Here is a 24,998-nt window from a genome sequence, read left to right as displayed (position 1 = left end):
GAACTTTGTTTCAGGATAACAGAAATCGTGCAGAGGCAGCGTAGTGGCAGCAGGAGGCCCCATTAGCTAAAGTGGTGCTTCAGGTTAAGAACAGTTTCAGGTTAAGAACAGACCTCCAGAACGAATTAAGTTCTTAACCCGAGGTACCACTGTTTTTCGGTTAGAAGTTGGAAGACCAGGAATTTCATATTTGAGTTCTTTCAGAACTTTTGTTACCTTGAAGCTTTGTCAGTGAGGCTGAGGTGCTTCATTGGCTGTTCTCTTGCTTGCACACTCGGGTGCTACCTTAGATAGTTAAGTGCATTGTATGAGATTCCAAGTGACCAACTAAGTTTTTTTTTAAAAAATGTACACGTGGCTTTGTGCAGGGGTTCTGTTCCCACCCCTATGCGTGTCAGCTGAGCATGCATAAGCACACCCAGCCTGTTCACCTTCACCCCTGCTCTGCCCTCTTCCAAGTCCGAAAGGACCCACGCATCCATTTTCATTCATCCTGAGACACGACCAGAATTATTTCGATCAAGAAAATTCAGCGACAGCTTACAGAGGCTTCACAGCAATTTTTAAAAGCAATATGCAAATACTAATACACGTTGCCTAATTTATTTAGTATATTCATTAGCCACCATGCACCCTATTAACTATTCATGCAACTCATCTTTAAACAGCATGGCATATTTTTTAATTAAGGATTGCGAGCTCAGAGTGGGTTGAACTCTCATGGCCCAGCAATTCTACCCCCAAATAATAATGTCCTACTTGGGACATTTTGCAGGGTATGTTTCTTGTAAAGCTTTTTTTCTTTTTAAGTTTCATATTATTACCTTTGAAATTATTAAATTGCAAGCAACAATATTCTACAAAGCACTGATAACAGTGACATACATATAAAATATGCAGCAGTTGTATTTCAAATGCCAGCAGTCATATTCCTTCTACTTAAGAAAACCCTGATCAATCAGCAAAAAACTGTAGCTAGGTAAATAATGAACTACTCTTATTTGTTGTTCTGGGTTTTTCTGTTTTCTAATCATCAGTATCAGCTGCACCACAGGATCCCTTTGGTTATTTTCCTGATCGATCTCAAGCCCTTGGGTGACTTGTTAGCAAGATGCTTTGGAAATAAAAAGTGACGCAAAAGATGTGCAAACGCCTTATTAATCGTTAACTTACTTCTACCTCCAAGCCACCTGCTGTAGCTCCTAAGTTGATTATGGGGCAAAAAGACGTCAGAAAGCTCAAGAAGGTTTGTTTTAGTACTGGCTGCATCAAGCATTTCACCCCAAGATACTATCTGAATTGTCATTCAAGCTTCAAATGTTCACAGGATCTGACCTTAGAATTTAAGAAGTGCGTCAGTTCTGCAAAAAAACAAAACAAAACCCTGGCAATTAGTTGATCATTTATAGCAAAGAGAAGAAACTCAAAAATATATTGTGTCTTATTTTTAAATGCCAGTGGTTCGGTTGTTAAAAAGAGCTTGAATAACCAACTTTATTTTGCAGGATTTTTTTTTTTTTTGTTTTAAGTTAAAGCAAAGAAAAACACAACACTCATGGTTATCAAATTATTATTTTTTTAATTACTAAACTTTTTTTTACAAAACCAAAACAAAGTCCACCCACATAAAAATATGAAACCAAAGCCAGGATCAGCTTGTGCTTTTATTTGTAAAATAATAATATCCGCATATGTAAAATAAAATGCAGTGCTCCGAAGTAGATTTGTACCAAAAATCATAAGCCAGGTGGGTGTTTTTTCCTGGGGAATCTGCGCTTCTCAAAAATGAATTAATTCAATCAAGCACTTTGTCTACTTGAAAGGAAGTTCCACTATGTGCATGGAAAGTGGGGAAGCCACAGAATGAGTGTCGATGCAACTGCAGGCAGCTGGGCAGACCAACTTTTAGTGATTCTGCACTAAAGAATAGAAAAATGCAACAATGTTTCTGAAACACTGAGCTGCCTTTAGTTATTGATGCTATTGTGTTTACTCCACTAACTATATTTTCCTCAGATTCTTCTCCACATACAGTATTAGTTTAAATTTGTAGCAGCCATTGAAAACAAATTCAAAACAATTACGGTATATAACTTGTTACAATGTTTTACAACTTGTTCCTTTGGAAGTTTTACAATACAGTATGTAGAAATTATGCTAGAAGTTGGCAGGGAATTTCGGAGTGTTGGGTGCAGAGCTCCCTCTGGATATAACCAGGCTTGAGTTTTGTTAAATAACTTCTACTTTATATAATTCTCTAGAACCTATTCATTCAGATTAGGTATACAGTGGTATCTCGGGTTACATACGCTTCAGGTTACGTACGCTTCAGGTTACAGACTCAACTAACCCAGAAATAATACCTCGGGTTAAGAACTTTGCTTCAGGATGAGAACAGAAATCGTGCGGCAGCAGTGGGAGGCCCCATTAGCTAAAGTGGTGCTTCAGGTTAAGAACAGTTTCAGGTTAAGAACGGACCTCCGGAACAAATTAAGTATGTAACCAGAGGTACCACTGTATGGTTGATTCCCCAAAGATTAAACGGAATGGGTATCCCGCCCCTCCTGTGCTTTCAATTTATGTGTTTGCATGAAACAAGCCCTCACTTACTATCAGTCTATAAATGGGATTGCTAGCTTACAGCTAGCCATGGTTTGCTGAAAACCTCTCCTGTTGATAAGTGGCTTGTAACAGCAGGAATCATCAGGAACTCATAGCTAAGGTAACATTCAAGTCTCATCATTATTTTATAGGCTACAGGCTTCAGTCAAGTTGGGCAGAGCCAACCCAAGATTGGGCTGCCTAGGGAAAACTGAAGCTGTACAAAGGGCAGGTCAGTTTGCAAGAGGGCTTTCAAAAAGCCTAAGACTAAGAGCACTTTCTTTGAATGCAGGTGCCTGTTCCTAGGAGGGACACACACACACACACACACACACTTAAACTGAGCAGGGCTAAACCCTCCCTCACCAATAGATGAGCGGAGAGTGCAATTCTGCTGGCTACAGGGGTCTGCTTCACATGGAAATTGTTGTGAAGGCAGCCCTAGCAGGACTGAATCTCCCACTCTCTGAGGTCAGCAGACACAGTATCGCCCACCACCTCCTGATGGTATCTTTAATTAAGGGTTTATAAACCCTATTTAAACATTAGTCCTGCCCCCAATTTGATTCAGGGTTGGCTCCAGGGTGGGTGTTTCCCAGATCATATGGGGGGGGGGGGAAAGCATAAGGATGGATGGAAGTGGTTGTATATAAAGCATTCTATCAATGGTTTGTTATATCCCATACTCTAAATTCAGTTAGCTTCCTATAGACAGAATCTAGTCAGTCTTTTGAATAATCACTTGACAATTGACATTTCTGATTCACCGAAGTCAAGATCACACTGAAACACACATTTATATGAGAAATAGTATTACTTATTCTTACTTGTGAAGTTACCTGTTTCTCTGTTTGCTGTCATTTGTTTATACTGTGTATATAGCATTAGGGCCAGAGAACAGCAACATTGCCTGCAATGACTAAAAGCTTTAAGAACCTTGGAATTCAAACTAATTTATATGTACCTTTTATTGTACAGGGCAAAGAAAGCCTTAAGTGAAAGTATGTGGCCATGTATATACCCCCCAGAACTCTTCTTATAAAAATGGGCATGGAAAATGCAATGGGTGAATTTAAAGTAACAGTTACTTGGGTGAACATAATCATCTGCATTCCAGCCCAATTCATTGCATCTTAGAGTCCGATACGAATCTGGCTGAAGCCAGTAGGACATTCCAAGTCTATGAGGCATACGATTGCAACGTACATTTTAAAAAAACAACAACACAAAAAACATCATCAGGCAAGGGTTTTAAAGTGTGCAATCCTCTTTTAATGCTATCTAAGTTGATGGGCATCACTGCCTCCTATGGGAGCAAGTGCCACAGTTGATGCAACATAGGAAGAAGTACTTTCTTTGATCTGTCCTGAATCTTCCAACATTCAACTTCATTGGACTTCCAGTTTTGAGAGGGAGAACAACCTTTCTCTGTCAATATTCTCCATGCCATGTCATGTAACCTCTTATGTGCCTTTTCTCCAAACATTCCTCATGGAGCATCGCTACATCCCCTTGATCATTTTGGCTGCCCTTTTCTGAACCCTTTCAAGCTCTACAATATCCTTTTTGAGGTAAGGTAGCCAGAAAAGTACATAGAATTTCAAACACAGTTGCACCATAGATTTATATAGCAGCATTACAGTATCAACAGTTCTAGTTTTATTTATGTCTACTCTCTAATTGATACTGCAGTAACCTCGGCAGGTACAACTAGTCCCAGGCAGCAAAGAGAGTTGCATTCAAGAAATGATGGCTAGGACAAAGGAGCCTCGCTGAAGCGAAAACATACCAAAATGCCAAATCAATGTAAACAGAGTTCTAATTCCAGGGCCATTTCCCACACATCTAGACTTTTATAAACCACCTATCTGCTCCCATTTATGATCATGTGTGAAACACATTCTCCAATTGGAAAATATATGGAAACAGGCATAATTCGAATTACATATACAGTGGTAAGAACCTTGGATAATTAGACTGAAAATTTAAGACAACACAACACAAAGCACTGAGGAAGCTACAGTGAAATTATTTTCTTCCAGGCAGAATTAAATAGCCATACTTGAAATCTTGGCAAAGTTTAAGAAGCTTTTGAGATCTCCCTATCTGAAGGAAAGTGCAGGAATATTTCTTCAGTATTTTTCTGATTTCAAGAGGGTACTAACTAGCACATTCTGAAATCCAACACAGTCGAGGGCTTGGTGACTCATCAGCTGAAGACAATACTAAGGCCAGAACTGGTTCATTCGATGTTATGAATGGAAATGAAGGAAGAACAAGTTCAGGACTGATTCAGTGTGAAGCACATAACATATAATACCTGACAAAAAGGAAAAGGGGAATAATGGCCAAACTTCACATTAAATGAATGGTAGGAAATTGCTTAACTACTTGCATAGTGCTTAAGGAGAAAGTCATCATATATTTGGCTTCTCACTTAGGAGATTTTTCATAGTACTAACTCAGGAGTCTTCCCCACATATGGTTGAGGAAGTTTTTAAACAAAAACAGTATTAGAGTATTAGGCAGGAGGGAATGGCAAGTATTAAAGGGGGCATATGTTAAGCAGTTAAAGACCTTTTCTCTTTCTTTCTTTCTTTCTTTCTTTCTTTCTTTCTTTCTTTCTCCCTGTCTTTCTGAAGTGCAAGGCTTTGTACCTGCAAGGAAGTCTAGTGCAAAAGACATACCTCTTATGGGCAGATGTGTGAAACAGTTGTCCAGAGATGAGGGGAAAATGCCCACTCTACATATGCACAGAAACATTCCCTAACACTACTTCATACACACATTCCAGGTATGAAGCCTGACACTGGAAATAAACTCGAAATGGGTTTTCATATATTCTGGATCAGAAAAGGAGCCCCATTTTTATTATGAGCACCCCTTCTTTAAGACATTCCCTATTATGGACTGTTGAACATCCATGCTATGTAATGTTCATTTGCAAGTGAAACCTCCTTGTTCCAACAGGCTTTTGGGAACCGACTGCTTTTAATGGAAGGGTTAGTATCATGCTGTTTTTAATGTAATCATTTGTACGTTTAAAACAGATTTTATATGTGTATATAGTTTTAATTTTATCACAGTTCAATTGTTTTTTAAATTATTGTTTTGTCTATGTTTTTAGCAATTCTCATTTTTATTTGTAAGTTGCCTTCAGTCCTGTCAGGGGAAAAGGCAAGGTATTAATAAATACAACAACAACAACAACACTGTCAATAAGCCACCACTGCAAAGGCAGTTACCAGCTTTGGAACAAGGAAAGATATTAAAAGAGCTTCAAACTGTGATACCCTAGCTTGTTCAGAAGCTGATAACCATAGTTTCCCAGTTGAGACAAAACAGAAACTTATGGTTAATTAAAGACTTCCTGGTTTGAAGGGAAGAACAAAGGGGATGTGTGCATGGAAAAAAAGGTGTGTTCGTATCTCAGTTTATTAAGCTGAGATATAATTGTTTAGCAGGACTAGAATCTAGTAAGCCAATTATTTTTAAAGCTGATATGTTATAATTCTCTGACTTGCAAAGAGCTCCAAACAAATAAATAATTTGAAAACTAGCACTAAGAAACAAAGTATCACAAAGTGCAATATATATGTTTGGTCATGAGTATCTATACTAGTTGAGGTAATTCCGCCTCTTCTCTTCAGAAACTGGGAAACCCTGTTCTGATACAGAGCTATAGGACCTCTTACAAAGTAATTCAGCATTCCCAGGGTTCTATAGGGGACCTCTAGCAAGAGAGAGGCAGATCTGATTACATTAAACCTCAGTCTTGTAAGTTCTGGCTGATGGCAGCATAAATCGCTGTCAAATTCCACTACTACAACCAACAGGAAAATTTGATATAAATTGGATTTTTTTAAGAGGCTTGCATGATTCACAACACAGTACTATATAGTCATTTTGCAGTGTTTCTCCAAGAGTTGCTCAAAGAAGGAAAGAAAAAGGCAATTTCAAGATGATGAGGAAAAAACCTTGAACAGCCCTGCAACTAAACTAACATTATATCCAGAGTTACTTCCATAGTATAAACAAGTTCTAAACTTTGGCACAGCCACTATTTGGGGGGCAGGGGATAGGTGCCCAGCAAAAAGTGCATGCATCCTAGTACCTCCTAATTTGGATTGCATGGAGGTGGGGAAAAGGTTGCATATATTATTTATTGAACTAGTTCAGGGTTTCCCAAACTTGGGTCCCCAGCTGTTTTTGGACCACAAAATCCGTGACCACTGGTCCTGCTAACTAGGGATGATGGGAGTTGTAGTCCAGACCTGAACTAGAGACATGGATGAGGAACAGATGCAAGGCCAAATGCAACCTTCCAGACTTCTCTATCTTGCTGTTTGGACTCATCCCAGGCCATGCCCCTTACTGGCCCTGCTTTGCGCCCCCTTGCATGTTTCTGCCTGGTTGGAATATGTCCTTGAACTCAGATAAAGTTTCTTGTCTGCTTGGTTGAAAGACCAAGGTAGTACTCATTTTTGCCTCTGGCCCTGATCACTACTGGTGGTTGCCACAAGGTTACTCAGCAAGGCACGCGAAACGTGGACTGGAAAAGGTTCCACACACATTTTACACCACCGCTGACCTATGGCCCTTTCTTTTAGAAATGATTAAAATTGCGATGCACCCCTCAAGGCTTTCCTCCTGGTTATTCACACAATGATTTGTAAGGTCAACTACACAAACCAGTTTTGAAAGACAAGTATTACTAGGCGACAAGCTGAAGAGACAGTTCTGCACAATGCAGACATCTGGCCTGCAATTATTTCTTCCAAACTGAGGCCACATAAAGATTACAAAAGCCAATGGACTGAACAGGCACATAGAGAGGCACAAAGTTGAATTGTAGGTGTTCCCTCTTGCGTGTCTGGGTTTGTATTCTAAATTTTACACACACACAAATCAGAATTCATTTTGTTGCAGTAAACTTAATTTCACCTTGAACCAAAGCACACACATTTTAGGCAGTCAATATATATGATGAATTTATTTCCTCCTTCATCTAAGGTATGATTTCATTTCCAACTGAGTATATTATAACAACTTGACTCCACTGTGTAGGATCTGCGTAGGTTTCTCATCCTTTCAAGTTTGCAATGATACTAACATAAGTGCTAGATTGCAGGCACCTTTTGTAACCTTTCACTTTCAGTGGCTGTAAGAGGGTTTATTTGTAATATATATTGCAACTGACAGAATTCTATTTTGCTCTGGAATCTTTGCAGCAATTCCGAACTTGTAGGCTTCCCCCGAATGCACGTCAAAGGATTCCTACCCACACACTGAATACCTAATAGGGCCTGACCCATTTCCTTTTCTTATTAAAACAGCACTGCATCTTTAATGAAGACCACAGCTAGAGAAAAAAAGAAGAAGGGCTAAGCTTGCTCAAAAATTATGAGTCTTTAAACTCCAGGAAAAACCCAAAGCATTCCATGCCGTAACAAATCCACATACAGCATTAATAACCAATTTGGTTGTAAACAGTATGCTATATGACTCTGCCACTCTCAAAAGATGGGAAAATCAACAGCTAACACAGGTTTTTGAGCAAGAAGTCCGAGACTAGACAGAATCTGAGCAGTGAGAGCAGACACTGACTAGAGGCCTGGATCAGTTGGCCTGAAGCTTGGGCAGGGGCCATCTGGGGTGGAGTTGTGGGAGTAAGGTCCTACTACTTCTCTTCGAGGGAAATCTTGTGTTCAGAGTCTGGGTACAGGTGGGTCCTGACCTATACAGCCAATTGGAAGCTGAAGAAGCCAAGCCAGACGTTTGGCTTCCAAAAGAACGTTTGCAAACCGGAACACTCACTTCTGGGTTTGACTGCTAAGGTGTTCGTCAACCAAGGTACGGCTGTACTAGATCAGGGGTAGGCAACCTAAGGCCTGTGGGCTAGATGAGGCCCAATCGCCTTCTCAATCCAGCTCATGGATGGTCCGGGAATCAGCATGTTTTTACATGAGTAGAATGTGTGCTTTTATTTAAAATGCACCTCTGGGTTATTTGTGGGGCATAGGAATTCATTCATTTCTCCCCCCCCCCCAATATAGTCCGGCCCCCCACATGGTCTGAGGGACAGTGGACTGGCCCACGGCTGAAAAAGGTTGCTGACCCCTGTACTAGATTAATGACTTGCCTCTGATAGTGTGAGCTTCCCCTTTAGGGGTGGGGTGGGAACTCATTAGGGTGCTCCTTCCCTGGAGACTTATGGTCTCTAACTGATTTTGGCTGTGAGACCTGGAAGACCTGCTTTCTACCTTGCAGGCCCTGACTGACTCCATATAAAGCTGAGGCTTGGGTTGGGGAATTGTTTAGGGGTTTTCGTTGGGGGCAGGGTTGTTGCAGTTTTTGATATTACTTGTTTGTATCTTTATTTTAGATCTTATTATGGATTATGTGGAAATTGTTTGGTTTGGTTGTGTACTTTTTGATGTTTTTATTTTTTGTTTATGTTGCAATTTTTCATTTTTTTCATGTTGTAAGCCACCTTAAGCATGGTTTAACTATGGAAATGCAGCATACAAATAACATTATGTATGTATTATGTGATACTTTGGGGAACAGTGAGATGTGGAGGGCCATACATATGATCCTTAAGCACCCTCTCCAAGGTATGCTGATGATATCCAACTCTCTTTTTGCTGAAACATCGGAACTGGGACTGACTTAGGAGGCCCTGAACCAGTGCCTGGAATCAGTGGTGGGGTGGAGTGGATGAATCCTAGCAAGACAGAGGCTCTGCGGGTGAGTGATTCCTAGGTCTAGGAAGTCAGTAAGTTGCCTTCCCTGGACGGGGTTATACTCTCTCTGAAGGTGCAAGTGCATCGTTTGAGGTTGCTCTTGGCTCCAGCTGTCACTGGAGGCTCAGGTATCCTTAATGGTTAGAAGTGCCTTTTATTGCCATTCCTGGGTCAGGATAGCTTGACCATGGTTGTCCATGCATTGGTAACCTCATGACTGGATTATTGCAATGTGCTCTATGTCAGATTATCTTTGGATCTGGTCCAGAGGCTGCAGCTAGTGTAGAATGCGGTGGCTAGGTTGCCTCTGGGGACAAACTACTGCCAGTATACAGTGTTCCCATTGTTCTAGGGGCATTTTGCAACTGGGAATTTCATTAGCGCGAGCAGTTTCTGAGCTCTGGGCACAGTACTGTGCCTAACACTTCAGATTAAAACTGTGGAGTAGAAGGAAAGGAGGACCTTTTCCTGCCTCCTCACTTCCAGCTATTCTCTGAAGACTGAAGAAGAGACCCTCTTAAGAATATTAGTGGGGTGGGCAGGGGAAGGACTAGACCATGTGGAAAAATTAACGTAATCTTTTAGCTGCAGTTCATTCATTTTCAGCTTTGTATTTTTGTTATAAAAAAGCGAGCCTAGACATTCCGTTGTTGTGCCCATAACCTAGGTTTAAGGTGCCATTTAGCTCCTAGCTTTCATATCTCAGTTTCTGACAGTATATAATACCCTACTTGCAGGATTTGCAGTGGCTGCCAATCTGCTACCAGGCCAAATTCAAAGTGTTGGTAATAACACATGAGGCCCTCTAGAGATCAGGACCAGGTTACTTAAGACAACAAGTTATCCCTTATATTTCCAGTACAACAGAAGGGGAAGAAAGAACTTTTGTGGAGTTGCTCTTCACTTTGCAGGAGAGCTCCTCCTGTAGCTTCCAAAGACCTCAGAAGCTCACACAGCAGTAACTTGGAGCAGGGCTTTTAGCGTGGCTGCCCTTGTTTTGTGGAATATCATTCCTGTTGAGACACAACAGGGGGCCACTGTCTGACCATTCCAGAAACAGCCAAATACATATTTACAGGCTTTCCCAACTGGATACATGGAACTTTGCCATGAGCATCTATTTTGCTTGGTTTCCTTTTTGTTTTAATTACATTTGCTAGTTTTTTGTTTTGTTTATGTGATTTCCAGTGTACACGGCCTTGAGACAGTTGTAGAGGTGATTAATAAATCAATAAATAATAAAAGTAATATACTTATTTTACAAAACTTATAAATTATTTATTGCATTTTAAAAATTGACCTTCAACCTAAAGACTCCCACGGTGGTGATTAGCTGAAGTATACATGGCTGTAACAACAGTAACTCAAGGCACTAAATTCAAATTATACTGTATATACGTGCGCACACACACACACACAAAAGCACGCGCGTGCACACACACACACACACACACACGCAAGTTGGGGCATGTAATTCTGCTTTCAAAATTCTACCTGTGATGTATATATATTCTACCAGAGCAAACTATCTGGTGTAAATTTGTATCATTAATTTTATTTTATTATCATAGAACCAAAGAGTTTCAGAGTTGGAAAGGCCCCCAGGGGTCATGCAAACACATGCATGTGTGCACACTCTTATGCTATTAACATATTAGACCTGGAATGAATTGTACTCACGGGTGAGATTCAGAAAGCCGCTGAGCTAGTTGATAGGCTGTGGGATCTCTGTCAAGAGCATATATTTTAATATCTGCTGCCTCTTGCATAAGCGCCTTGGTATGGCCTCCTGCTCCAAATGTCATATCAAGAATACACTGAGAGGTAGAAAAATAATAACCTTGTTATTTTACTTAATAGTGCAGGGGGGAATTAAAGTTTAGCATCCATCTCTGCTTATTAACCTTTAAATTGTTGATCATATTATTTACCCAATCATTATGCGTATATTTGAATTTGAGATCAGCATCAGCAGTCCTTAGGTTCCTAAATGGAAAACATAACTCACAGAAAAACCATTTGCCATCAATCCACACCCTTGAAGATGTCTTAATTTCCAAAAGAAGTGGAAAAGAAACTTCACCATTCAGAGGTCATGTTTGATAGCTGTGATAGGTCAAGCTATCTGCAGTGGTACAACTTGGCCACAATAGTCCCAACAGGACCACTGCAATCTGCTCTATGTGGAGTATCGTCTGAATGAGGCTTGGAAACTTCGACTGATGCAAAATGCAGCTGTCAGGATGCTAATGAGACCAGAAGGTTTGAGCACGATAATATTTTTGCACTGACAACTATGGTGGTTACACAAAGCATTGGTATTAACCTTCAAGGCATTAAACAGTGTGGAACACAATTACCTTAAGAAAGGTAATTTGGCTGGATTTGGCTGCCAAGCGAGATGCAGAACTGGTCCACCCTCTGTGGTCCACTTTTGACAGATAAGTGGGGCTGCCTACCTGTCAGCCGCTTGATATCATTATGACATCTGGTGTGGGGTAAGTGGGTGTGACTGGGGAAAACCAGTCTCACATGTCAAATTAGGATTGCTGGCAGGTATAGTTTGGTCCACAAACCAGAAGTTCCCTTTTCTTGAGTTTTAGAATCACCTGTACTGTATTCCAAGATCTGCACCAGATATCCTGCTCAGGTGTCCATCCATGTAATAGGTTAAGATGCTGATCATCCAAGACAGGGTCTTCTGATTGGTAACACTGCAGCTGAGGAATTCTCTTCTAATTAACATTCATTTGGTCTCTACAGTACTAGGATTCAAGATGGCCTTATAAACTTAGCTTTGTAATATTGAGCTTCCTTAAGATAATGTGTCATACATTTCCTGCAGTTCTATAGTTCTACTTGTGCATTGCCTTGTGAGGGATACTTATAAAGAACTTAATATATATTGTATAAAAGAGTAAGTACAGTGGTGCCTCGCAAGACGAAAAGAATCCGTTCTGTGATTCTCTTCGTCTAGCGGTTTTTTCGTCTTGCGAAGCAAGCCCATTGAAGGATTAGCGCTATTAGCGCCTTTTAGCAACTTATCTGCTGATCGGATCAGCTGATAAGCGGCTTAGCGGCTTAGAAAAGGGGGGGGGAGGGAAAAAAACCAGCAGGAACTCACAAGACATTGTCGTCTTGTGAAGCAAGCCCATAGGAAATTCGTTTTGCGAAGCACCTCCAAAACGGAAAACTCTTTCGTCTAGCGAGTTTTCCGTCTTGCGAGGCATTCGTCTTGCGGGGCACCACTGTAGACAACTTTCTAGGACACTCCTAGATGCTACTATGAAAAGTTAATTATTAACAAGTTCCTGTGTCCAGATTACACATATTAATTTAAGCATTTTCCTAGGACTGCCAATCCAATAGTACATGCATATTAACTGTATTTTTAAAATGTATTTCACAAACTAGGCAATTAAAGAACATGAACTGACCTGGAGACATGAAATTGAGTTGCTCACAATGCCATAATGCGCATGTATTTCTGAAAAGACTGACTTAAAAAAGTCAACTTGTGCTAAAAACAACACAAGAGAAGCAATCCTCAAGTTGCAATTGCTGAATAATATCAGGTTTTGCACTTCTTTTTTCCAGCTATTACTTCACTAAGTGATACCAATACTGCATATGGAGATGTTCTGCTTTGGTAATTTCACATGCTCTGCCATTTATCAACAGCTCTGTTCTACTGGCCTGATGCTTTGTTTTAATATAGCATAATTGAAGAAACAGCTGAAAGGTAATTTGCTAAAAGAAAACCCCAGCAGAATATAGATACAGAAAATAGATTCACTATAGTGAAAAACAGAGTTGTTCTCATGTGGATCACATATTTGTATGGCTTTTATGCTCTGCTATTCAATCTTATCAAACCCATTTTCCCATTTTCTTACTATGTTTTTGTAACAAAATATGTCATCATGTTGCAGTTTGCAGGGCCGCTGATAGGTGGCCATGCCAACTTCAGTGTGATGACGGAACAGCAGGCAGGTGGCAGAGACAGGTAGGTAAGCAAGCAAGCGGCGTGGGTGACCCAGATGAACTGCAGAGGAACAGCCAGGACAGGGCAGGGTAGTTCCCCATCAACCATCCTGATCTGTTGTCATTGTGTCACTGCCGCTTTGGCCACAGCAGCATCAGAGGCCAAGGATGAAGAAAGTGACAAGGCAGGACAGTGGGGAGATGCCATGACGGGCAAGCACTCTCCCTGTTGCTACCATTGCTGATTGCTTATGGGAGACAAATCGTGAGCCGGCTGGCAGTGAGTGGGCAAGTGGGAGGCCTGTGCAGATCTTCCCATGTCCCTCCCCCCATCTCTCCTTTGTCCTCCAGGGCAGGGTTTAAGGAGCTGTGAAGGGATGGAGGGGAGTTGGGTGAGATTAAGGGAGGGGGTAGAAACGCGGGTGGTGCTGGTGGAGCCTAGGGCTTACCGTTTGGAAGATCGGCAGTTCAAATCCCCGCCATGGGGTGAGCTCCCGTTGCTCTGTCCCTGCTCCTGCCAACCTAGCAGTTCGAAAGCACAAAATGCAAGTAGATAAATAGGTTCTGCTCTGGCAGGAAGGTAAACGGCGTTTCCATGTGCTGCTTTGGTTTGCCAGAAACGGCTTAGTCATGCTGGCCACATGTACGCCGGCTCCCTCGGCCAGTAAAGCGAGATGAGCGCCACAACCCCAGAGTCATCCGCGACTGGACCTAACAGTCAGGGGTCCCTTTACCTTTAAGGGAGGGGGTGGCAAAGAGGTGAGGGTGGCATGAGAGGAGGGGCAGGAGCCCCTAGTACTTGAAGCTTCAGAACAGGCACATCTCCCCAGAGCAAGGGTGGCTAAACTCTTTTGACCCTAAAGATGGTCAGGTATACCTTTGAGGCTACAGGTCAGTGGTAAATGTGGTGGATGTATGTGTGCATGTACACATATGCTATGTATACATTACACGTAGTGACCTCACACATACAGGACACACACACGAGACAACCAGGCCCACAGCACTCAATCACACACACATGCATACACTGTCACACACAAATATACGTAAGCACAGGTGCACATGCATACATACAACCAGCCCTTCCCACTCGAGCCCGGAGGTGAAGGTGGGTGGGAACACTACCCTTTTACTTTGAACATTATGATCTGTGAAAAGCAAAGACAGCGTTTCTCCACACCCCTGCTTCAGAGCAGGGGCAAGTGGAAATGCTGCCTTTTACTCTTAAACAGGCAGGCATTATCTCTCTGCTGCTTAGCACTAAGATTGGAAAAGAAAGATAATTTTGTCTGTTCTTAATAGAAGGTATCTAAAGTTAAATATGTACCTTGGATTTCAGGAAAGCCCAGAGGAACAGTATTCTATAGCTAGCTACAGTAATGGGAAAAGGAGCCCATGGGTGGGAGTTTCTATGTATGAGTACCTAAGTGGCAACTATAAACAATTCCAACAAAATAAAAATCAGAGCGCTCTGAATAGGCCAACATGGCTGCACAAAAGCGAAAAACCCAAAAGGTCATGTCATGCATAGAAAATGGAAGCGATGGCAGGTAACAAAGCAAAAGTTCGGACAAGCATCCCAGACTTGTAGGGCCTTTACGCTATGTTCCAAGTAAGATGGACAGAACAGCAGGACTGCTCACACACAGATCATTTTTAGTCAATTTAAAATTTAAGAGTAGGTAAGATGGAACTTCCAAATAAAATGCCATAATTAAAGTTCCTGGTTTGCACTAGAACTTGACAGAAGTACATACAAATAGGAAGAACATGTATGCTTTATCTTGCGCTTCCCTGGCCAACCCAGAGACAGTATTTGAAAGGCTGACTTCAACACATTTTTTAAAAAATATATTGTGTCATATATAACTAATCTTCCTTTTGGAAGATTAAGGCTGCAATCCTATACCCAGTTTCCTAGGAGTAAGCCCGACAGAATTCAACTGGATTTACTTCTGAGCAGACATACAGGACTGAACTGTACTAATAGCTTAAGCATATTCCCAACACTTCGTAATACATTAATTACAGAATTCATTCAACGTTCAAGAGCACAGAAAACAGATCATTAGTTTGGGCATACTTCACACACCTTGCCTGTCCCCCCCCCGTTTCCCCCCCTTTTTTGGAGGGGGGGGATAATTCTGTACAACTAGATGACATTTTATCCCCATGGTCCTGTAAATACCAGAAAAGATTATTATACCACTTCCTGCAATGAGTCACACTTCTATAGTTAAGTTATGATGCCCTGCTACAGTTTCTCATAGGAATTTTAAAATCAGTTTGTGACTGTACATTTTTGAAAGTATTCAAGTTCCTCATGATAGCCACAGAAAAACAAAGCATTCCAATGCTCCTTCCCCCCCACCCCAAATTTAGTGATACATCTAGGGAAGTCCATCACCTTAAGTTTGCATTTAAAGAAGAGATAATGATCTTCACTTTGAAATTATATTACTGGTTTAAATCACTTTGTCATGTTTTTCAACAGTATGTCTCAATATTTACTTTTCTAGAATTAATGTATTCTTGTCACTATTTTTTCCATCTTTTAACAAGATTAGATAGAAAAAAATACGGAAAAATATTTTGTTCCATTAGATCTCTGGCTGTACTGAATAAAAGCATAAATCGCACAATGCAAGAGTATTAAAACTGATCTTTAGATAATCATTCTTATTAATGACTTTTGTTCCTACAATGTAGTAGGATTTTTTAATTTTCCTTTTCGGTGAGGTCTGCAATGATGGCTTATGCTACAGTCCAACACACACCCTGGATGTGGATGGATGGATGGGTTAGGCTCTTGTGTGCCACACTCACTGCTGGTGGAAAGGAGAGCCACTGGGCTTGGGAGGGCACCACTGCAGTGGAGGTCCCAGCTTGTTCTAAGTTATTGCTGGTAGTAACCAGCAGAAAGGCCCCCAGAATGAATGTAGCTAGGTGGGCCACAAGGTGCCAGAGGTCTTGAATGCACTGGATCCTAAAGCCCCACAATGTTTCAACCTTTCACCTTTGCCAGCCTGGAGATGGAATAGTGAAATAAAACCTCACAGACCTTCTGCCTTGCTAGCAAGAACCAGTAGGACTTCTGATACCGCTCCATGTCTCTCCAGCCCTCTCATTAGGATTGCTTTGCCCACTTCCTTTCATTGATCACACATTACAAGATGCCGCCTGAGAAGCTTATATTTCTCTGTCATCGCTTTGGGGCCTTTGCTTTTCCACCTCGCAAAATGCAAAGGGTGTGATCCAGACCTGCTGTTCTTTGAATGGAAAGTCTTCTCCATTCATGGAAGAGAACTGGATCCAGAAGAATTTCCTGCTCCACTGGCTTCCTGCAGGCAGACAGGGAGAGGGGAGACTATCTTGACCAATCATCATCAGCTCACCCAAAGTTCCTACTACACCCTCCCACTGTTTCAAGGGGTCTCCCAATCCTCTAGAACAGGTGAATGGGGAGCATAGGGGGAACCAGTGAAACGTGTTTGCTCCTCTTCCATTTTCAACTAGTCCACACAACTCTGGATCCAACAAAATGTGTGTGGGTGCAAATGTTTACAAACCTATTGATCACCTTATATATTAATGGTATAATATTTCATAGCCTAGACATCTGCAGTCCAATAAATGGCTGGCTGGTTCCAATCAATAGGAAACTCACCTACATATATACACAAGTTCTTGACATTCACTGCCCCATTAGGATTACAGCTCACAATACTGCAGTGACAACAAAAGCTCTCTCAAGGTAAGCCTATCCCTTCTGGCATCTCACACCCACATAACATGGGTTTCCAGCTCATCAAACCTCCCTTGCCTGCTCAGTTCCCTTCTGTCAATAATGCACAGTCCCAGTGTAATGCCTACCCCAGCAAGGTGTAATAGTGCTAGATTTGTGAAGAGAGAAACATAATATATGGATATAGTAAGAAAGAGGAGGGAAATGGTGGGGAGTTAATGCAACAGAGTAGCTGAAGAAGTACATGCAGTGAGGAAGGGCTGAAGATTGAAGAGGGGAGAAGCAACTGAGGAGAGAAGCCAAGAGAAGGAAAAAGAGACAAAAGAGTGAGCAAAAGTAACATAATGAATGAACTGTGACAGAAATTGCTATTTCACTAGCAACAGTTAATTGGCACCATGGTACATAATCAGTGGTGGATGGGGATGAGTCATTCATATTTTCTTATCGTTTATGCATTGTTATTAGTAAACAATGTAATCCATTTTTAACTATATATAGCCACCCCCACCCCCACCCCCGGATTCCAGAGTGATTACCAATTTGCCCTCCCTATCCTTGATATGTACAACTTGGAAGGTTCGCCCCATTCCTACTTGACTCCTCCTTTCTTCAGCTCCATGTCACCACCTGTTCCCTTCCACCACCTGTTCCCTTCCACCTTTCATTGGGCCACCTGTATTGATTTACTTCCCTTATTTCAATTTTCTCAAGCCTCCTTTACCACCTACCATTTCTTCAAATTCTTCTCTTACTCTACTGATTATTATGCACCATCCTTGTGAGCCTTTATCCCTGGTCTTCCTGTTTCTTAAGTTTCTGTCCATCTCTGGATATCTTCCAAGTCCTTGGGCTGTACATGCGTTTGGTCTGAATCCCAGACAATTGCAAATGAACATTCTTTGCTGCCGCTCCATAGCAGCCAATCAGTGTCAGGGGCTCCCCCACTACAAGCACAATACTTTTGAGAACCCAGCAAAGGATCCCAAGGGTTTGAAGTACTGATGGAAAGTTTGTTTAGAGGATCTGTCAGAATTAAGAACAGCAGGAGTTCTGGTTTGGTATCTTTAAAGCTGTGATCCAATGCAGTTCTTTCAAGAGGCATAATGTATCTCACATTTAGTAGCTGTACCAGCAGTCTTCAAATACAGCCCCACGTTCAGCTCATTATAGTAATACCAGCATACATATGCCCGTGGTCAGAACAGCATTTCTCAGAATATGGTGCCGCTGTCATATCAACCCAAACTTGCAAAGGCCCTTCTGGTTATGGGCCACCTGAGTCTGCAGGAGCACAGGCAACACTAGGAGCAAACTGCAGGCACGATTCTGTTATCCTCCACAAGGAATAAGAATATTACCCACTCCAAGTTCTCATGACCTTATGTGCTTTGGGATGTTTACCCTAACCCACCATTAATGATCTAAAGCCCCCTTTCAGAAAATCTCCCACTACATCTCAATGCCACCATAGTGTCCATATTCCAAATCTCTGAGCAACCACTTATAGCAGTTTTATGCAGATGTTGAGTAGCACAAAACAGCTCCTCCAAGCAGTGCAGGAAGCTATGATGGTCAAAAGCCAGGCAACAGGGTCCATTTCCTGGTATAGGTAATCAGCCTGGTTCTCAAACCAGGTCAGAAGTCAGACCAAACATTTTCCATCTCATTGTCAGACACTGTTGGGCAGCTGCCTACAAAGAACTCATTCTTCTTGCATATATCTATGCTATATACTTATGTAAGGAGAAAATCCGCAGGAAGGGAAAAGCTATAAAGACAAACCAAACAAATCAATGCAATGCTATATATTTCATTTTCCCTCCATTTTACAAAGATCATTGGTGTTACTAGGATGAGTCATCCTATCTAAACTCTGCAAATGTTTGGTCTTACTATTTAGTCTTACTGTTCAAAATCCTACTTCTTCACAGCAGAAATCGCCTCTTGCTGCAACGAACTTGTTTTTAGTCAGCTTTAGACCATAAACTCTAAGTACATGAAAATTAAAAGATTGAAGTAGTCTATGTTTTTCATGACTGACGGTGCACTGAGAGCCATGACTTGTTGTGGCTTTCTCATTCTATGTAGTCACAACTCATATATCATTTTATATGGCCAATACACACACACACACACACACACACACACACACACACACACTTACTTAGCTATCAGTTTATGTGATCTAGACAGATTGACAAGTGAAATATAAAAAGCTAGAAACGACATTGTTTGATGTCCCCAACAAATCTATCTGCCATGGGAATCTCCACATACACACATCAAATTGGCTTCATATTTATGGCTTTTGGTTAAATCCAGCTTGAGCTTTTTTTCTTTTTTAAAAGAAGGTCTCTATTCTCCTGCACAACATCTGTTACATTAGAAATAAAAGGGAACAAAATTCTAAAGAACCTTAAGTTCTGCTCCATCCCCACAGCCCAACTGTGAGTAAAATATATTTCTACTACACTCATTCTCTAAAAGACTATCACATTTATAAAGTCGACCTCATCAGATCCAGAAGGTGCGGGGAAACTTGCTGTACAAAAATGTGATCATGGAAGTGAAACTAATTATGAAGCGGTTACAATGCATTTTTGTGGGGAATTAAATATATGAATCCCCGTGGACCCACGTGTGGGTGAGCAACAAAAAGAAATGGCCTGGATTCAAAAAGCGGGGCTTTGCACACTCTCCTGCAGGGGGAGATTTCCAGTAGCTGATATTAAACTCTCAAAAATCAAATCACAACTTGTGCAGCAGTACAGTGTTAGGAATATAGGTTGTTAGACTTTTCTTATCCCACTTCTTTCTACCCCCCTTTTAAGGAACAGACCACATACTGCTAATAAAGTTAGAACGCTTTACTTACAGATTCACAGGTCTGATACATGCATTATTCCATGCAGCTGCAAGGAGAAACACAGGGAGAATATTGTTGGGTAGAAAATACAGAGTATAGTTCCAAACATGTGCTATAAGCTCAGGAACATGATGGTTACATGATGCAAGGGGTGTGTGTGTGAGAGAGAGAGAGAGAAGATTCACTTACTCTCCAGAAGAAGAGGGGGCATGACTTAACTGAGTCCTTCTAGCAATTCAGCACTGTGGTCCTTAACGCTTCGTGCACTAACTAACCAGCCTCATGTTTGCTAGCTGTATTGACTGCAAACTCCCACAATTTTGAAATACTAGTATGAGAGATTTGTTCAATCATCTGTCTCTAAGACAGAGCCTTCTATGCTTGGACCCACATCTCCAAACATCAACCACTGCAAGCAGAAGGCTGAAGCAAGAAAGATACCTGCCAAATACAAGGGACTTCCATGCTGTAAAAATGTACAGAAAACATCACTAACTTGAAGAGGGGTGGGAGTGGGCGTAGCTCCACAGACGAAGCAGCACCACACAGGCACATGAAGATAAACCAGGATTACAAGGTCTCTGGACTCTATTTATTCTTTAACTCTTACTACAACTCTTCAATTTTATGATTCTTATCAGTAATTTGCAATGTAATTTCTATATATTTCTTTGAATGCTTGCTTGCAATGTGCTCCTCTATCCCAGGAAAACAGAATGCATATCTTAGTTAAAGTTAGATTTCAAAAAGAAACACACACACACACACACACACACACACACACACACACTCTTTACATGTTAAGTCAGAGCTGAGCATAAGGTAGCTCTGGACAACTGGTAGATCTCTGGGTGCCTTTCAGAACATCACCAAAGATTTCTGACTCCCAGCTGCTTAACAAGAGTAGCAATGAACCTACAACTCCCTTTCCTCCCAGATCCCAAATTACATTGCTGAATGAAGAAAGGTTGGGGTAACCAGAGGGGAAATTGTGTGGGGGAGGATTATGAACCCATATCAAGTGCTGATACGGAAAATAAATAAATCTTGGGATTAAATTTCATTAATTGTAAGAATATGATCTTTTCAACAGATTCTGCTTGGTGGGTTTCAAGACCCTAGTAAAACAAACAAACAAACAAACCCAAAATAGATCCCACAAGTCTGAAGTCTGTCGTTTCATCTGGTAAGTGGAGTAGTTCTAAAGTAAGATCCAAAGAGGGAGGAGTGTAATGTGAGGAGCAAGTTCAAGGGAGGGGTGGGCAGGAAGGGCTCACAAATACCGAGATCTGGCCCTATTCACAAACACTTCTCCATCTTAAAGAAGCTCATCATATTTTGTTACCTGAGATACAGGCAAAAAACCCCAAACACCCCGAAAAGCCCACCATCACAGACAACAATCTACCACCTTCTCTTTGTAACTACCGTATTTTTCGCTCTATAACACGCACCCGACCATAACACGCACGTAGTTTTTAGAGGAGGAAAATCCGTAGGCATGCCACCCGTAGGCATTCCCTCCATAACACGCACAGACATTTCCCCTTACTTTCTAGGAGGAAAAAAGTGAGTGTTATGGTGCAAAAAATACGGTAATTACTTTGTTCTAACAGGAGCTTCATAATCCCAATACCTCATGGAAAACATGTGAGAGGGCATTAAAATCTGACCTAACATTCTGAAAAGGTAGAAGAAGCCCAAGTCAGATGAGAAGACATCCTTACACTAATAGTGGTCCTGAGCAACAACACACCCCAGAAGACGGTAACAAAACCTGTAAGATAAAATTTAAGTCTAAATAATTGAAAAGGTGCTACAGAATTATACAACGCAATAGTCAAAAAGTCATCTCACATCCCCGTCCTATTAAAGAATTCCCCTCATTTTCTATCCATCATTAGCCACTTTTACAGTTGACTTCAGCATATTGCAAAGAGAATGCAACAGAAATAATCAACAAACATACCCTTAAATTAACATGTCATGATGCGCAGTTTTATTTAAAAAGAACTATTCTATAATTATCTCTTTTTGACGAAAACCTTAATTGATTTGTTCCTGCTGTTCTCTGCAGGTTGTTTTGCTATTCTGCACCCAAAAATTAACAAAATTGCTTACACCAGTTTAATTTCAGGGAGCAATCCAAAATATCAGTGTCAACTGCAGAATGGCTTATTATGGCAACAATCAATCTATTTAAAGGAGACTAATGGAAGCAGTATCACTTTTCGTCTGACACACACATGGAGTCTTTTTCCTGTCAACTCAAGTTCAAGCTTGGACTCAATTTACAACTCAGCCGAGTACAACATACACAAAGCTATCATGGCATAAATCTCATCAGCCTATGATAATGTATTGCTTTGGAACACTCAAATCGTGATTGTAAATAGTAGGCTCTCTGTTGAACGATAAATACAACATTAAGGAAAACAGACTAGAACCAATATATGTTCTTCTTTAATCTGCATTTTAAAGCAATATTGTCATTGTCAGCTACAAGCACAGTAATTAGGATGATAATTTAATACACATTGTTCAAAGCATGAATTATCTTTTCAAAATATTTACAAAAGTTTTTTGGCCAAAACTGAATGAAATCATCAGATTACAGTCAGGCTATTGATTCAACTACAGTGGTATCTCTGGTTACATACTTAATTCGTTCCGGAGATCTGTTCTTAACCTGAAGCACCACTTTAGCTAATGGGGCATCCTGCTGCTGCGGCGCTGCTGCCGCCCGATTTCTGTTCTCATCCTGAAGCAAAGTTCTTAACCTGAGGTACTATTTTTGGGTTAGCGGAGTCTGTAACCTGAAGCATATGTAATCTGAAGCGTATGTAACCCGAGGTACCACTGTATGTTATGATCCAAATTAAAGTAGCAGGGGAGCAGATTAGATTATTATGTTAGTAGTTGTGACATGTAATGCAAAGTGAACAAGCTTGAATATATGGGGGAAATTTAAAAGAGACCCAGTTTAAGACATTGCACAGTAGTAATTTTGTATAAACAGTATTTGTAGAAGAATTTGACTACCACAAAGGAAACACTGCTACAAATATACGATCTCAGGCATTATACCTTTATACCTGCAACAGATTGCCACCATCTATCTATGAGAAAACCAAACAATAGCATGGGACAATCTAGTGCTGTCACTGTCCCAGGAATAAGCAAACTTGGAATGCTATGCTTATTCTCAGAGATTATTAAACACAACAGTTCTCTTTCTTTCCTTAAATAATAAATCTAGGAAAAAATTGTTGATGGGTTGATTGCATCAAACACAGCAACACTTAATGACTACAAAATAATACATTTCTACAAAGACAAGGGACACACAGATGATTAGCATGTTTTAAACCTTTTCACAGTGGAGTTCTATATATGACTATATATTACATGGAGTTCAATACAGCTTCCTCCAGATAAGTGGGCATAGGATTGCAGCATCAGCAAGGATCGGGTTCTCATTTCTATATGCTGCTTCTCAAGCAGCATTTTGAGGTTGCGTGCAGATGTACCTGAAGCACCAGGATGTGTTCTGCTTCTCTACACCTTTGCTGCTATACTAACCTGCATGCAGGGGTTGTCAACCTGGTTCCTACCGCCCACCAGTGGGCGTTTCAGGATTATCGGTGGGCAGTAGGGGATTCTACAGCACAAGCTGAATCCTCCTTCCATCGAGCACTGGTGGGCCGTAGGGAAATTTCACCTTCAAGAAAGATGCATTAGTGTGTGGTAGCAATAAAAAGGTTGACTACGTCTGCTCTAGAGCAAACCTTGCTCCCCAGACATTGGGCTTCAAGTGAGCTGTGCACTTTGCTTCTGTTTATCCACTGCTTGGAATAGTTATCTGCTTAAACATATATTTTGTTGTTTAGTCGTGTCCAACTCTTTGTGACCCCATGGACCAGAGCACGCCAGGCACTCCTGCCTTCCACTGCCTCCCGCAGTTCGGTCAAACTCATGTTAGTAGCTTCGAGAACACTGTCCAACCATCTCGTCCTCTGTTGTCCCCTTCCCCTTGTGCCCTATATTTAGAGATGTTATTTATACATTTAGACATGTTTTATCGTTGCTATTCTTTCTAAAGGGGGGTGTCCTCTTTGTTTTTTAGGTTTTGAAAACTGTTACAGCAAGGGAAGGAGAACACTTCCACAGCAGTTTCATCACTGCTGTCATGTCTTTATGCACTCCACTTTTAAAAACTACTTTAATAACACATTAACTAATATTATAAAAAGTGGGAATAGGTGCTTCAGAAAATTCTAAGACAGCCTGTGGTGCACACAGATATCCCCACTCCTCTGGCTTGGGTAATTTGACCCTATTAATGTAAACAAATTTAATCTGGCAACAAAGATTGGTTGTCTATTCCCAAATTCCAATGGTACCACTTCAGAAATGCAGATAGCTCTGCTGCAGAGCAACACAAATAGCCTCTGCTTTCTACCCCACATCATATCATCATGGTAATTCACAGTGAAGAGGGTATAGGAGGACACAAGGCAGGAAGATGCTAAATTAACAATAACTTCAAGCTAAGACTCAAGTGATTTACATTGAGCAAGATTGTGGAAATAATCAGGCAAGCTACCCAGATTCAAGGATTTTGCTTTCATAAAAGCAAAAAGCACTTGGTAGAAATGAAGACTCTTAAATAGAACTGATCTCAGGCTGAACAATACTAATAAATGTAGGGAAGTTGTTTTTTTTAATGACTGATGTTTTAATGTATTTTTTATCTCCTGTTGGAAGCCGCCCAGAGTGGCTGAGGAAACCCAGCTAGATGGGTGGGGTATAATTAATTAATTAATTAATTAATTGTAATAATAATAACAACAAATTCTAAGCATTATACATCAGTAAAATACATAGCTCACTGCAGAATAGTGGTGTATTCAGACACAACCTTGTTGCAAGAGTTTCCCAGATTTTTTAGTTAGTTGGTTTCAACACTGTATTCACACCGTGTGTGATCTTCCATTGCGATGACCTCAGAAAACACATTTCACAGCAATCATAGCAGTGGGCGGGACTT

General features: G+C 41.0%; 1 protein-coding gene across 5 annotated transcripts in view; it reads right to left on the bottom strand.

The window, feature by feature from the left end:
• The window catches only part of METTL15 (methyltransferase 15, mitochondrial 12S rRNA N4-cytidine), a 90,487-nt gene that overhangs the window by 29,424 nt on the left and 36,065 nt on the right, over positions 1-24,998 (bottom strand). For all 5 annotated transcript variants that reach the window (XM_082206132.1, XM_082206131.1, XM_082206129.1 and 2 more), the window contains one exon: positions 11,028-11,164. In XM_082206132.1, the coding sequence (XP_082062258.1) occupies positions 11,028-11,164 (137 nt within the window). The remainder of the gene's footprint in view (positions 1-11,027; positions 11,165-24,998) is intronic.

This window comes from Podarcis vaucheri (genome assembly GCF_965113315.1).
Source record: "Podarcis vaucheri genome assembly, chromosome: 1".
NCBI classification, from domain to species: domain Eukaryota; kingdom Metazoa; phylum Chordata; class Lepidosauria; order Squamata; family Lacertidae; genus Podarcis; species Podarcis vaucheri.
This window is presented reverse-complemented; position numbering and strand designations above follow the sequence as displayed.